Source organism: Arvicola amphibius, chromosome 5, assembly GCF_903992535.2.
Source record: "Arvicola amphibius chromosome 5, mArvAmp1.2, whole genome shotgun sequence".
In the NCBI taxonomy this organism is placed as follows: Eukaryota; Metazoa; Chordata; class Mammalia; order Rodentia; family Cricetidae; genus Arvicola; species Arvicola amphibius.
In genome coordinates this window covers 126,890-140,284 of record NC_052051.1, presented here as the reverse complement: position 1 = coordinate 140,284, position 13,395 = coordinate 126,890, and the positions used below count along the sequence as shown (strand labels likewise).

The following is a 13,395-nucleotide window of genomic DNA, read 5'->3' as shown; positions in this document are numbered from 1 at the left end:
TTAGGTACCCTTGGGTACCTTCCTTGGCTTCCAATGCAGAGCGAGGGCCTTCTCGTCAATGGCGCCAAACACTTTAATTCCTCCCTCTGTCTCACTACTGGGCTGTCATCTCCAACTACCTAGTGCTGTTTTTCTCTATAAAACACAGACTTTTCATTTCTTTCTTCCCCACTTGTTTCTTTTTTCACTATAGACCTAAATGAGTTATATTAGTAATAACCATCCAACGGAATTAATACTTCGTCTAAGAAATCAGCCCAGTTAGCTTTTAATTTTTCCTTACTCAATCTCTCAGGGAATAGAGAAAATAAGAACAACGTTGACACAAAATTTATACAAATGACCACTAGCTAAATTTTCCATGGAGTCTATTTCCCACTGAAAACCTACTGTCTGCATTACTCAAAACACTCCCAAGTTTCAAGTCCTACAAGTACATATGATTAAGCTCTATGTGAAGCTTTCTGATTTTTGCCATCTAAAGTCTTGATCTATTCAACATTCTTCAGAAGTCAACATTCCCAGGTTGGTTGCAATAAGAAAAACACCTTTGATGCACCATTTTTTTTTTTCCTAACTTGCTGGTTTCTTGCAGTGATTAAGTTCTCTGACCAAAAGAGTTTCAGGTAAAGAACAGGTTTATTGGGCTGATTCTGCCAGATCACAATCTACCATTGTGGGAGTTTAGAATGGAAACTCAAGCTCATGGCTGAAGGTAAAAAACATGGGCTAACTTTGCTAACATTTTTCTTGTTTGGTCACTTGCCTCATTCTCAACTTATTCATCTCAGGCCCACTTGTTTAGAGCATTGCAGCCTCGGTGGAAGAGCTTTCATCCCTCATCCATCAACACACTTCCTAACAGAAAGCAAGCAGCCATTCTGACGGGGCATGACTTCAATTGATGTTACTTCAGATGAGGCCATACTGACAGATGAAGCAAATTAATATGAAGAAATAATAACACATGAGGTTTTAAAAACCCAAAACCAATGTATTAACCATATCAATTATTTAAGCAGCAAATACCCAAACATAAAAGAGCAACAACTTGAAAACAAATATATGCCAAGAAATGAGGAAAGGCAAGCCTCTAAGATCAAGAAAACTATCTCTCCACAGAAAGTTCCCAAACTAACAAAAACTCAAGGAACTCATAATATATATAATGTAGTAAATTTTCTGAATACAAAAGCTGGTGAAGGCCCATCATTTTCCAGAGAAACAACAATATGGTTAGATGATAATTAATAAAATCAGAAACATAGATGGCACTACAGACAAAACAGAAAGGCACACCTGCAAATACATACCATGGTCCTTTAACCAATAACTGCAAGATTCTACTTAAAATCCAAATCCAAGAAATCACTGGCTAGCACTCATCTTGTGAACTCCAGTTCTCTCCTTTGCTAATAGTAGAAAATGGGGTGTTCAAAGAGGGATGTTCAACCAAAACTAGAAAAATTCAATCGAAGTCGTCTGATGTTTTAACTTTGTAGAAAATAGATTTGTGTACTAAAAGGACCTTCTTTTTTTTAAAAAATATTTATTTATTATGTATACAATATTCTGTCTGTGTGCATGACTGCAGGCCAGAAGAGGGCACCAGTCCTCATTACAGATGGTTTTGAGCCACCATGTGGTTGCCGGGAATTGAACTCAGGACCTTTGGAAGAGCAGGCAATGCTCTTAACCTCTGAGCCATCTCTCCAGCCCAGGATATTTGTTAGGACCACTTGAAAACCATTTTGTTTCCCAAGATAGATGAATGGATGCAAGTCTGTATCAGATGAGGAAATGGAAAGTCTTCCAAACCAAAAGCACGATAACAGATTTTTAAAGAAACAGTGTATGACTTGTACATCCAAAGCAACTTGTTTTATTCTAATTGTTTTGTAAGTCACAAGAAATTCTGAAAATGAGTTTATCCCCATTTTTTGTGTCTGTTTGTATGCGAGAGACCAATTTTTCATGTGCCTGCAGGTAACCACTAAAGAAGGTGTCAGATCCCCTGGATTTGGAGTAGCAGGTGGTTATAAGCCTCCCAACTTAGGTGTTGGGATATGAACTCAGGTCATCCCCAAGAAGAATTTTTGCTGAGCAACCTACTCAGCACCATAGTATTTTTATCCAGTAAACTAAACATCTTTCATAAATTAACAACAATAAAAAACCCAAATAAATAAAGAAGTAAATTAATGGCCCTTGGAAATACAATGCAACAATATTAATATGTTGTCTATGGTAAATTTGCAGCATGAATTGTATATGATCCAAGGAAGATTCCCAACAATGTATAACAGGAAAGCTGATTACAAAGCTACATGCAAAGTGGAAACACAAAGAATCCTCAATGAAAAATACTATGCACATTGACACAATGTGACTTCTATACTTACAACAAAGTTACAACAATTAAAAATGTGTACAATATTTGTGAAAGAATAAAAGGATGGTGAGAAAAAGCCAAGAAGAAAAGCAGAAAGATATGGTCAACTTTTAATCAAAAGACTAAAGGAAGCTCAGCCAGAAAAAGTGTGATGTTGACCAATGTTATCCAACTACCTACGATTCTATGCATATAAAAATTAAATAAACAGACTTCATAACACCTACCAAATGAACTCAAACAGACACTAAAATTGTTATGTTTCTGACCCTCCAGCTACAGATACTTCTTCCAAAGAGAAGCCCCATGTTCTAGAGACCACTCTACAAATGGAGGTAATCTCCTGCTATAGCTCTGAAAACTCTCATGCCCCCTTGAGCTTTCAGATAAACCCAGTCTCAAAGATGCCTACACACTAAACAATGTCAAAGAACAATCTAATGTCTATTTTCTGCAACATAGATTTGTGGCACAAGATGTTGAATCTATTTTATCCACCCACCTAACACCAAGCATACTAGAAAAATCTCTGCAGCTCAGAAACTCCTTTTCTCCCCTGCCTAGACCCAGACAGGGCCATGGTCTAGGAAACGTGTAATTTAGTAGAAATTCTTCCAGTTTTGTACACCTTCCATTATATACTCAATGTCCAGTGCAGTCAAACACAAGTCACACTCTAACAGTAACTGTTGTTACTGTGTAACTATTGTTAAAGCAAAAGGGGCCATGAATTAGAAAACAATGAGGGTCATGGTAGGGCTTAGAGGCAGGAAAGAGACTATATACGATGTAGTTATAATCTCAAAGAATTCTTTTGAAAAGTTGAAACAGGCTTCATGACCATGTTCTCCAGAGACTAGGGATTTGTATGAGAGCACATGAAGGGATACTTATACCTTTTCTCCCAGGATGTGCACCTTAAATCATAAAAATAACAGTCTTGTTAGGCAAAGCCACATAATTTAGCCAGATCTTGTAGTCTACTTGAACAAGTGTAACTATAGTAATTGGGTTTCGTGATAGGGTCAGATTTTATCCTGATTCTTGATTGCCCTCCTCTGTGAACACCAGTAAATGGTCAGTCAGGATATTTGTTGATCATCTAAACCTGACTACCTGATCCACATTGCTAACCTCAACTACTGCAAAGCAGGAAAGCTTTCAACCTCCATCCTATCCCTCCCTTTCTGCACTGTGACTACATCAGCTTCAAAGTTGGTCATTGAACTCAATTCTTGAACAGGTCACTCTTCATTTTCCCAAATAAAAGCCAGAGATGTTGCAGGACACTCATTAACTGGTCTATGTTTCTTTCTTACTTACCAGTCAAGGCCCAGCCTAGAAGGTGCTGCAGAACTGTCTTCCCAGCACTGGACAGCAGAGGAAGGAGTAGGTATTCAATTATCGACTTGATAGTGTGGTGCTAGCGTGGGATAGAGAAGGCATTGCTCTAAACAGAAATAAATCAATAGTACTTGATAAAAAGAAATGAAATTCCTAACGACTGAGAAACACTGGAGAACAGAAACAAATAGAGATTAGCGCAGTAATGCAATTAAAGAAAATGAAATTTTCAAACGTGATACCAGTAATTGGCATTTTTAAATGGCGAAAATGATTTATTTTTAAGATAAAAAAACTTAGCTGTATTGACTTAGAAAAAGAGTAGTCCCTTCCCTAGTAGAGGGAATGCCATTAATAAGAGACTGATAGATGTTGACTGCTGAAATCTGTAACCTGACATAGTAATAGTCAAAGTTCTGTTTACCAATCTTTGTGTCAAGCAGGACTGAACATATTGGCACAGAAAAGTTCCCTAATTGGAAGATCTTTATTTGGCTCAGGCTAACCTTCTCAACGTGGAAAAACTACCAATCTGGTCTGCCTTCATTCACAGGACATGAATTAATACACCATTGGAAATTACAAAACTACTCCCCCTGCCACAATCAAGTCCTTTTTCATACTTGTGACTCCAGCAGCTAATTGTGGACCTTGTTTCCCCTCTGCAGTGTAGACCATGAACTATTCCTCATATTCTAGTCTGAAGGCAGGGAAGTCATGCTCCTCATGGAAATCTTTTTCTATGACTGCAATAGATAGCTGATAATTTAATTTTTTTTTAAATTCCAAAGTTGTACAGTCATTTAACAATTTAGGAAGTGTACTATGGAGGATAGCAAGGTCAATGACCTGGAGAGCAACAGACTGGGATCAAGGCTACTGGAGTCAACAACATAGGAGAGCCTGTTTTAGAAATATTCTTCTAAAAGGCTGGAAGTGCAGATGTTCTAGAATTAATATGCCTTCCCAAGAAGAAATCACTCTACACACTTAAGAGTTTAATAAAGAAAAATCGCTTTAGTACTAGTATGCTTCACCTTACTCTAATGCTCAAAGAGGAGCCAGCCTAGAACAGACTTTGCATTACACACTTCCTGTCATCCTTATTTTAGGTTCAGGCTCCAGGTTACACTTTGAACAATTAAATAAGCACATGGGAGATTTACACAGTAAAGATATTCCCAGAATTATTTCTTAAGTATAACAGCAACATAAAATAGCAGGTCATTCTCCAGTGACAGGGTCCTGAGGTGGAGGTGCCAGGAGAAAGATAGGAAATGGAGAAGGTAGAAAAGATAGAGGCTGGGGTGAGGTGGTCCTGCACAAGCTATGCCTCTTACCAAGTAAGCTTCTTAAAAAGAATAGCATCGTGTATACTACGAGGAGGGAAATGGAAAGAAATGGGAGATGTTTATGAAGTCAGCAGAAACTGTCATGAACTATTGCGGGCCAGGATGCAAATGCAGCAGATAGCAATTGATAAATCTGATGTCAACCCACCAGATGAATAATTCTCTGATGGAGGAAAACCTTGTTCAAGCAAGGCTTATGGAACTACTGACTCTGGAAACTGTTGCTTCTCTCTGTAATTCCACATGTGCAGAAACAACTGTAGTATCTCCCCAATATCTGCACTGTAATGTGTATCTCATGTGATATGTATATGTAATCTCATGATTATATCTCAATCTTATGAACACATATATCCATGGGTAGTCAGGAAGATGACTTCTCATTTATCTGTATAATTTTAAAGAACAGAATATGCTAGGATATGCTTCATAACTAGATCTATTGTCCCATGAGGACTGTAAGACACTTAAAAGTCTGTTTTGTTTTTCTTTTCACTCAGAATAACATAAGAAAACAACAATTTCCCCCAGTCTAAGACAGGCTACACACATTTAGCTGATTTGAAACCTCAGAACAATTTCAAACTAGACTGAATGGTTTTGTATACACATCTTAATTTAAAACTTTACAGATATGAAAAATGACAGTCGCAGATGTCTATCCAAGGCTATTAATACAAAGCAATGTAAAATACTATGCCGATTGTTTGCTTACTGAAAGTCTAGCTGATAAAGGCCACAATCACTCCCTGTATAAATTCCTCAGCAGTGTGTCTCACAAGGCAATGTGGCCCCAGGTTCAGGATGGGAACTAGGTTCCTTGAGCTCAGGCACTGTCATGGTTACTCATTCCCTCAGTTTTGTAATTTTTTATTGCAGAAAGGTTGTTGTTGAAATAAGCTGTGGAGAATTGGAGCAGAATGGAATAAAGAGAAAAAGGAGAATAAAACTATGAAGAGAATTAGAGCTGAAGAAGAATAAAAGGGAATGATCCTCAGATTGTATGAAGCCCTGCTACTCTAAAAAGCATTTCCTTAGTGACCCTGGGTGCAGCCCCGAGAGCTGAACTCTCCCAGGCTGCCTAAAAAAAAGCTACAGAGAAACCTTGTCTCGAAAAACCAAAAAGTGGAAAAAAAAAAAAAAAAAAAAAAAAAAAAAAAAAAAAAGAAACTACCATACAGTGGGACAAGTTCAGGGAGGACTAATAAAATAAGTGGAACAGTGTATCTTAAGACCAAGCCCACAGAGGCCTTGGACTGATAACCATAGCTCCATGTGATGGGAAGAGTTGGATTCTCAGGAACTGAATCAACCCCTCCCCCAAAGCCCTGGCCCCAGATCACTACCAGTGAGAAAGCTTGGGGGGGGGGGAGGGTAGACCAGAGCCAAGACAGGCTCTCCTTGCAGCCCTAATAGAGATCAGGCCTTAGTTTCGGTTCACTAAAATAGGACAGAGCTAAACAGTCATCCGAAAAACCACAACTTAGGAGCAGACATCCCAGTCTTCTGCTAGCTCAGCAGTCACCCCATGGCCCCTTCTGCTGGCTCAGCACATGACCCCCAGTCTCCTGATAACTAAAGATAGGTTTACATACCCTGCTGCTAGAAGGTCCCTAAGCATTAGGACCTCCCTCTAACCAATCAGGCCCCAGACTAATCTTTCCTCCACCAATCAGTCACAGAGTAGTCTCTCCTCCCTGGAATTTCCCTAACTCTGCTTAAAAGGAGCTTGTGACCTTCTTTAGGGGTTGCCAACTGCTACCCCAACGTTGGAATCAATAAAGCACTCTTGTTATCGCATACATGGCTGTTGGTCTTTCCTTGGAGGCTTCTCTCAGACCCTAACAATTGGGGCATTGTCCGTAAAGTTCCCCAGAGAACCCCACCATGCTGAGCGTCTGATAACCTGGCTGGCTGGTAAGTGAGTGAGCCCTTTTTGTCTGGATCTGTTCTGTTCCTTGTTTTATGGTCTGTGTTTTCTTCCCCCTCTGGGTGGCTCAAAATAACTGAATCTGTAGCCTGGGGTTTTGACCGATGGATGCATTAGAGGCCATGTGGGCTGGGAGATGTCCTGGGCCCACCTGGATGGGACAGAGGGTCCCTTTGGTTGAACAGGGAACACAGGTCACACTTGTTTCAAAACGGAACTCCCCAGGGAGATATGCCATCAGCCTGTTTTGGTTCATGGTTTCTTTTTAAAGTGCTGTGTTGATATAATTCTGTCAGTGTTATTTTTGTGTTTTCCTGTTGTTTGTAATGTTACCTCATTTACTTCTTTTAGGAGTGGGTCAGTCAAACCCAACTTCTTCCTTGGAGTCTTATTTTGGACCATTCCAAGGACTTTCAAACCCAAGTCAATGACTTGGGGCTCATTATCTGGAGGGGGTGAAGGCATTCTTGATAAGGACATGGTAGGATTTTGGGTGCCTAACAGAGAACCAATGGTTGATCACTGTGGTGGCTGGGAAAGCTGATTATCATTGGTTAGGGTGAAAAAAAAAAACCCTACTGCTAGTCTTAGATGTTTCTCATGGTACAAGTTTTTCTGTGATGATGCAAATTTAGAGTTATTTCTGCTTTGGTATATGTATGTTTCTGTTCTTGTTTAAATATTAAAGGCATACAATATTCTAGACTGCTAAAAGAAGCCACAGAAAGGACTTTGATAAAAAGTTTTCGTGTATAGAAAGTAAGAGAAAAGGCAGGAGACTAAAATAATAAGGAGAAGAGAAATAAAAGAGAAGGCTGTCTGAGCAGAGACAGGAACCTGAGGATGTATAGAAAGTTGTAAAAGGCCAGAGGAGGTATGAGATTTGGCCATGTTATGTTAATTCTCATTTGTTTTATTTAAAAAAACAAAGCTGATGATTCACTACAAAATGTTTGTGTTAGGAATGGGGTTATTCTCTTTAAAGGAGAGAGGGGAACAGACCACTGCCTACTGCACCCCTGCACCCTTCCTTCCTTCCTTCCTTCCTTCCTTCCTTCCTTCCTTCCTTCCTTTCTTTCTCCAGGCAACAGGGAGAAAGGGTGCTTTTTTATCCCACCTTTACCCCCAGGTACCCCAGGATGAGAGGTATGGGAAGGCAGAGGGGGAGGGATGAAGGAGCTCCCCACATACACACCCATTCTCAAAGGGAGGAGTCACCAGCTGGGGATAATTCCATGGCCCTTCCATTGCATGCTGTGGACCAACCTGATGCTTAAGGGCAGGCAACATCTAGTCCATTGGCCCTCTGTCACCAGCAACCTTTATAACTGGAAATTATAAAATCCTGTTTTCTGAGAAGCCAGCAAGGCTCAATGAACCTGTTGGATTCAGTTCTTTTCACTCACCAACCAACTTGGGATGATTGTTTTCAACTGCTCCAAGTCCTCTTCACTACTGAGGAGAGGGACAGGATTAGGATAGAAGATTAGAAATAGGTTCCAGGCCCAGATGGAAGACTGGCCACCAAATCAGATCTCATAAATGTTGGGTTTTCTGTGATGTGTCTCAGTTGGGATTCTACACAGACAAATTTAGGGAGAGGCTGAAAGTCTACCTCAAGACTCTAAGGGGGGGGGGGGTCCTGTCCAAAGTTAGTCAGGTATGCCAGGGGTCTGAGGAAACACCAGGAGCATTCCTAGAGAGGTGGACAGAAGTTTATAAGACCTATACACCCTTGGATCTGGAAGCACCAGAGAATTGATCTGTAGTCAGCCTGGCTTTTGTCAACCAGTCAGCACCAGATATCCACTATAAGTTGCAAAGACTAGAAGGTTTTAAAGGTAAGAGGTTGGCTGAACTCATTGTGGCTGCTGAGAAATACTAGGGAAATCCCAGAGGAAAGGCAGACAAAGGGGCTTATGAAAGCTTTATAAAGACAGAGTTGGAGTCTCATTCTGAGATTTCTGGAGGCAGGATTGCTATTTTTGGAGGTCAAGACTACATTGGGGACCTCTGCCAGATCCACCCCGGCAAGGAAATCCCACTAGCCTGTCCACACCCGACCTCTGGTAGAGCCAGCAGACAAGAAAGGCCCACCTGCCATGTCCAACCTTAGCCAGATCTAGCAGACAAGGAAGGCCCGTCTGCCCATGACTAACCACCACCTGAGTCAGCAAGCAAAGAAGGCCCAGTCGCCTGCACATGCCAGACCTCCACCAGTGCCAGCAGACAAGGCAGGCCCGCCCATCCCAACCACTGCTAGAGTCAGCAGGCAAGGAAGGCCCACCCACTTCTGACCTCCACCAAAGCCAGCACACAAAGAAGGCCTTCCTGCTCCCAATCTCTGCTCTGCCATTGAGCAACATCTGTTGTGACTGGAACCATGGCCCTTACTCCACCACAAGGAGAGACCATCTGAGCCTAGGATTCACTGGCACGTGGAAGGCTAACCACCAGAGACACAACCCCAACTACACCAATTGCAGGAAAAGATGGGTAGACAACAAGGTAAGAACACACTGAACAACACAAAGGGGAACACAGCACCATGAAAAAAAACAGTGGCTCTACAGTAGCAAGACTTGAACACCTCAACACAGATGAAGCAGAAGATGCCCGAAAAATAACTTTAGGAAAATGTTTCAGGCCCTTAAAGAGGAAATGAAAAATTCCCTCAAAGAAGTGGGGGGAAAAAACAAACAAAAAATTGGAAGAAATCAACAAATTCCTTAGAGAAAACCAAGAAAAAGCAATCAAGCAGATGAAAAAAAAAATGATTGAAGACTTGAAAACCACAATAGAAACAATAAAGAAAACAGAAACCAAGGGAATTCTGGATATGAAAAATATGGGTAAATGGTCAGGAACCACAAATGCAAGCATAAACAGCAGAATACAAGAGATGGAAGAAAGAATCTAAGGTACTGAAGACACAATAGAGGAAATAGATTCATAGGTCAAAGAAAATCTGGGACACCAAACTTAATAATAGGGATAAAAGGAGGAAAAAGTCCAACTTAAAGGCCCAGAAAATATACTCAACAAAAACCATAGAAGAAAAATTTTCCCAATGCCTATGAAGGTAGAAGAAGTTTACAGAACACCAAATAGACTGGACCAAAATAATGTCCCCTTGTCACATAATAATCAAAACACTAAACATACATAATAAAGAATATTAAGAACTGAAAATGAAAATGTCCAAGTAGCATATAAAGGCAAACTTATTAGAATTACACCTGACTTCTCAGTGGAAACAATGAAAGCTAGAAGGTCCTGGTCAAGTGTTATGTAGACACAGAGACCACGGATGATGTGTTCTTGGATTCAGTTTGCCAGTATTTTATTGAATACATTTGCATTTATGTTCATGAGGGAGATTGGTCTGTAATTCTCTTTCTTGGTTGAGTCTTTGTGTGGTTTCAGTATCTGGGTAACTAATCTCAAAAAGGAGTTTGGCAATGTTCCTCCTGTTTCTATTATGTGGAACATCTTGAGGAGTATAGGTATTTACTAACTAGGCACAGCTACAGGTGGACCAGTGTGTCCAGTTGGCAACATTTGCAGTTACATCAAGATGCAAACTAAAAGAGAATTTCAGCTCTAATCAAATCTAAAATCAACTCAGTCAAGGCTGAATAACTTCAGTCTATATTTTATACTACTCTATGTCCTATAGGGGGTATACCAGGCTTCTTCCTATCATCCTGTAAGCTACATAACTAAAAAGTTTGCTCTTCATAGTTGGCACTGCTGCTATTCCTCACACTGCCTCCTGCAGTATTGACACAGTTAGAGAAATGAGGGCATTGTGGGTTTCTATGATTCTACTTCATTCCCTGTTCTTAAATTCTTCCTATTAACTCTTGATATCATCTATTCTTTTGTATTACTCTTAGACTCCTGTGGTTAGAATCATTCTCTCCAGGTCTATCATGCAAAAATATCATGTCTTGAACTACTGTGACTCTTTCAGACTACTCACAAGGTGCTTTGGAAAGGCAACATCCTGTTCTTGAGAATCCTGAATTCAAGGTCACACTTGAAACAACAAAGGCTTTAAAAGCTCAATCAGATCCACTGTATATTTTTAACAACATCCCCTCTGGCTCACCCAGAGGAGAATCATCAGGGGATAGTTTTCCTAATAAAATATTTATTTCATCTATCGCTCTGAGAAAGTGAAACTAAAGGCAATCAACAATAATTTTTGTAAGGAAAGCAAGGAGAGCAGGTAGCAATATGCTCCTGGAGTCATGCCCAGAATTATACAGCAAACTATCTATTGGCCTTACCAAAAATGTTTTAAATTCCCCTAGGCCTTGCCAAAAGGAAAACTTATTCAAGTTATTCTCAGGCCTTGTCCCCCAATGAAGTCATATGGTTCCCAGCATCAATGGATGCCATTAATTAGAGACTGTATGACTGTCCCATGTAAATTGTTAGTTGCTGAATGCTGTAAGCTGACACAGATTTCCAGCCAATGGCCTGTGTCTCAAACCTCTTAGCTAACTTACTGTGTCAACCAGGATTGCACACATCTGCATAGGAGAGCTCCACAATTGGAAACTGAACACTCAATAGTTCAAGCTACCTCCCTAAATTGTACACCCATCAATTTCGTCTGTCTTCATTCACATGCAAGAAATTAATGTATGCTGGGAAATTACACAGAATGTCATTCACCCTGCCCTATCAGGTCATTCTTTATGATAAAGACCCCTGCAGCTTCAGTCTGTGATCTAGCTATTGTCTAGTCTGTTTCCCCCTGCAGCGTACACAGCACACTGATCTTTCATTCTACAGGGAGAAGCTATGCTCCACGTGCAAATCCTTTTCCTGTTATTGCAATGGATAGCCCACTATGTGACTCAAACTGCTAACTTTAGAAATGTGGTGCTGCATACCTGTAAACTAAGAATTGAGGGTAGTCTGTTGGGAAGGAGAGCCAAGGGCCATGCCCTGGAGGACTACAGACAGGGTTCGAGTCCACCTCAATCAATATGGAAGACTTTGACTCAAAATGATTTTCAAAAAGACTAGAGATGCAGCTGTTCTAGAATTATATACCTTCATGGCACACCAGGACTTAATGTTGACTGTACCTGGAATGGCCCCTTGACAGCATTTAGAGGCCTGCCTTTTAATGAAGGGATGGGCCTTTCATGCTGGCTGTAAATCAGGCTTGTCTCCCTTGTTATGGGAATTCAGCTCTAAAGGTGGTTAATACCGTTTAACAAACTTTCCATCTTCCCATACCATTCTCTAACAGGCATGGTTAGTGTACGACTTATCGTAGGGGTATTTGGGATGGAACCCGCCCTTACCTAAATTCTACTTTGTGACTTAAGTTCTCCTAAGAAAGGAAATCCTTATACCATCAATTCTATTAAAATTAATTCTACTCTTCTACATCACAGTTTAGCAGTGGAGTGCTACTCTATGTGATGTTAAATTGGGAGAGTCACCAGGGCCCTTGGCCTCCATCCCAGCCCCTTGGCCTAGGAGTTGCATTGGTCTGGACTCCAAATCCCAGCATTCCAGGGAGGGTTCAGGGCCACTCCCACAGGGTGTTTACATGGGCGCCCAGAGGAAGAACACGTGGTCCCGGATTTTGCACTTGCTCCTCGGTTTTCTTTCTCTCCTGCTGTGCTCTCGGCCACCCGAGAGTGTGCATTTAATAAAACATGGGCATTTTAATTTGGTTTGATTTGACCTGATTGGATTTCTTTGCGCCGGCGGAGGTGCTCCTCTTAGGACTGTTCCTAACACTCTACACAGGAGATAATCGTTTACAAGCCCCATAAAATTAACTCCAGGCTGATATGAAACCTAAATGTTAAATGTTAAAACTACAGAACTTTTGGAAGATGCTAGAGACCAGGGTTCTCCAAGTGTGGCACACAGACAATACAAGGACTACAGGCGCCCGCCTTTCATAGTGACTTCAACAACAAGGATATTTCTAAGTACAGTCCTGCTCCCAATGCTGTGTGCCGATGCAGCCGGCGGAGTGAGGTTATTCAGGGGCTGCCTCCCTGGGCCAGGGAGTTGCAAGGATCATTCAGGACCACACAGAACCAGCAGTAACACGCCCAACTCAGTGTCTAGCCCCCAGACTCCCACCAAACCAGGGGAGGGCTCGCCACACCACCTCTCGCAGCTCAGTCAGCCGCGCGGCGCCACACAGTCTAGAGACAGCAGCCTCTTTCTCACCAAAGCCAGCCGTTTCTCCCTATCTGTGGAGAACAGACTCTTTTACTCACCATGGTGCAGTTGCCAAGCTAACCCGCTTTCTCCCCACGTTGGAGCCCAAGGCACAACACACAGGACAACTTCCGACTTCCACAGGAAACAAGCTGAGCCAGAAGCCTGGC

General features: G+C 41.3%; 1 protein-coding gene across 9 annotated transcripts in view; it reads right to left on the bottom strand.

The window, feature by feature from the left end:
• Positions 1–13,395, bottom strand: part of LOC119814461 (zinc finger protein 514-like) — a 27,117-nt gene extending 13,722 nt beyond the window's left edge. For 5 of the 9 annotated variants that reach the window (XR_005285402.2, XR_005285411.1, XR_005285410.1 and 2 more), the window contains exon 1: positions 13,285–13,395. Coding sequence is in view for 1 of the 9 variants with exons in the window: in XM_038330207.2 (XP_038186135.1) it covers positions 13,285–13,287 (3 nt within the window). In the remaining 8 variants the exon portion in view is untranslated. Of the gene's footprint in view, positions 1–3,715; positions 3,843–8,424; positions 8,474–13,284 lie in introns of all 9 variants that reach the window. The other 4 variants (XR_005285405.2, XR_005285403.2, XR_005285404.2 and 1 more) reach the window with 4 other exon arrangements.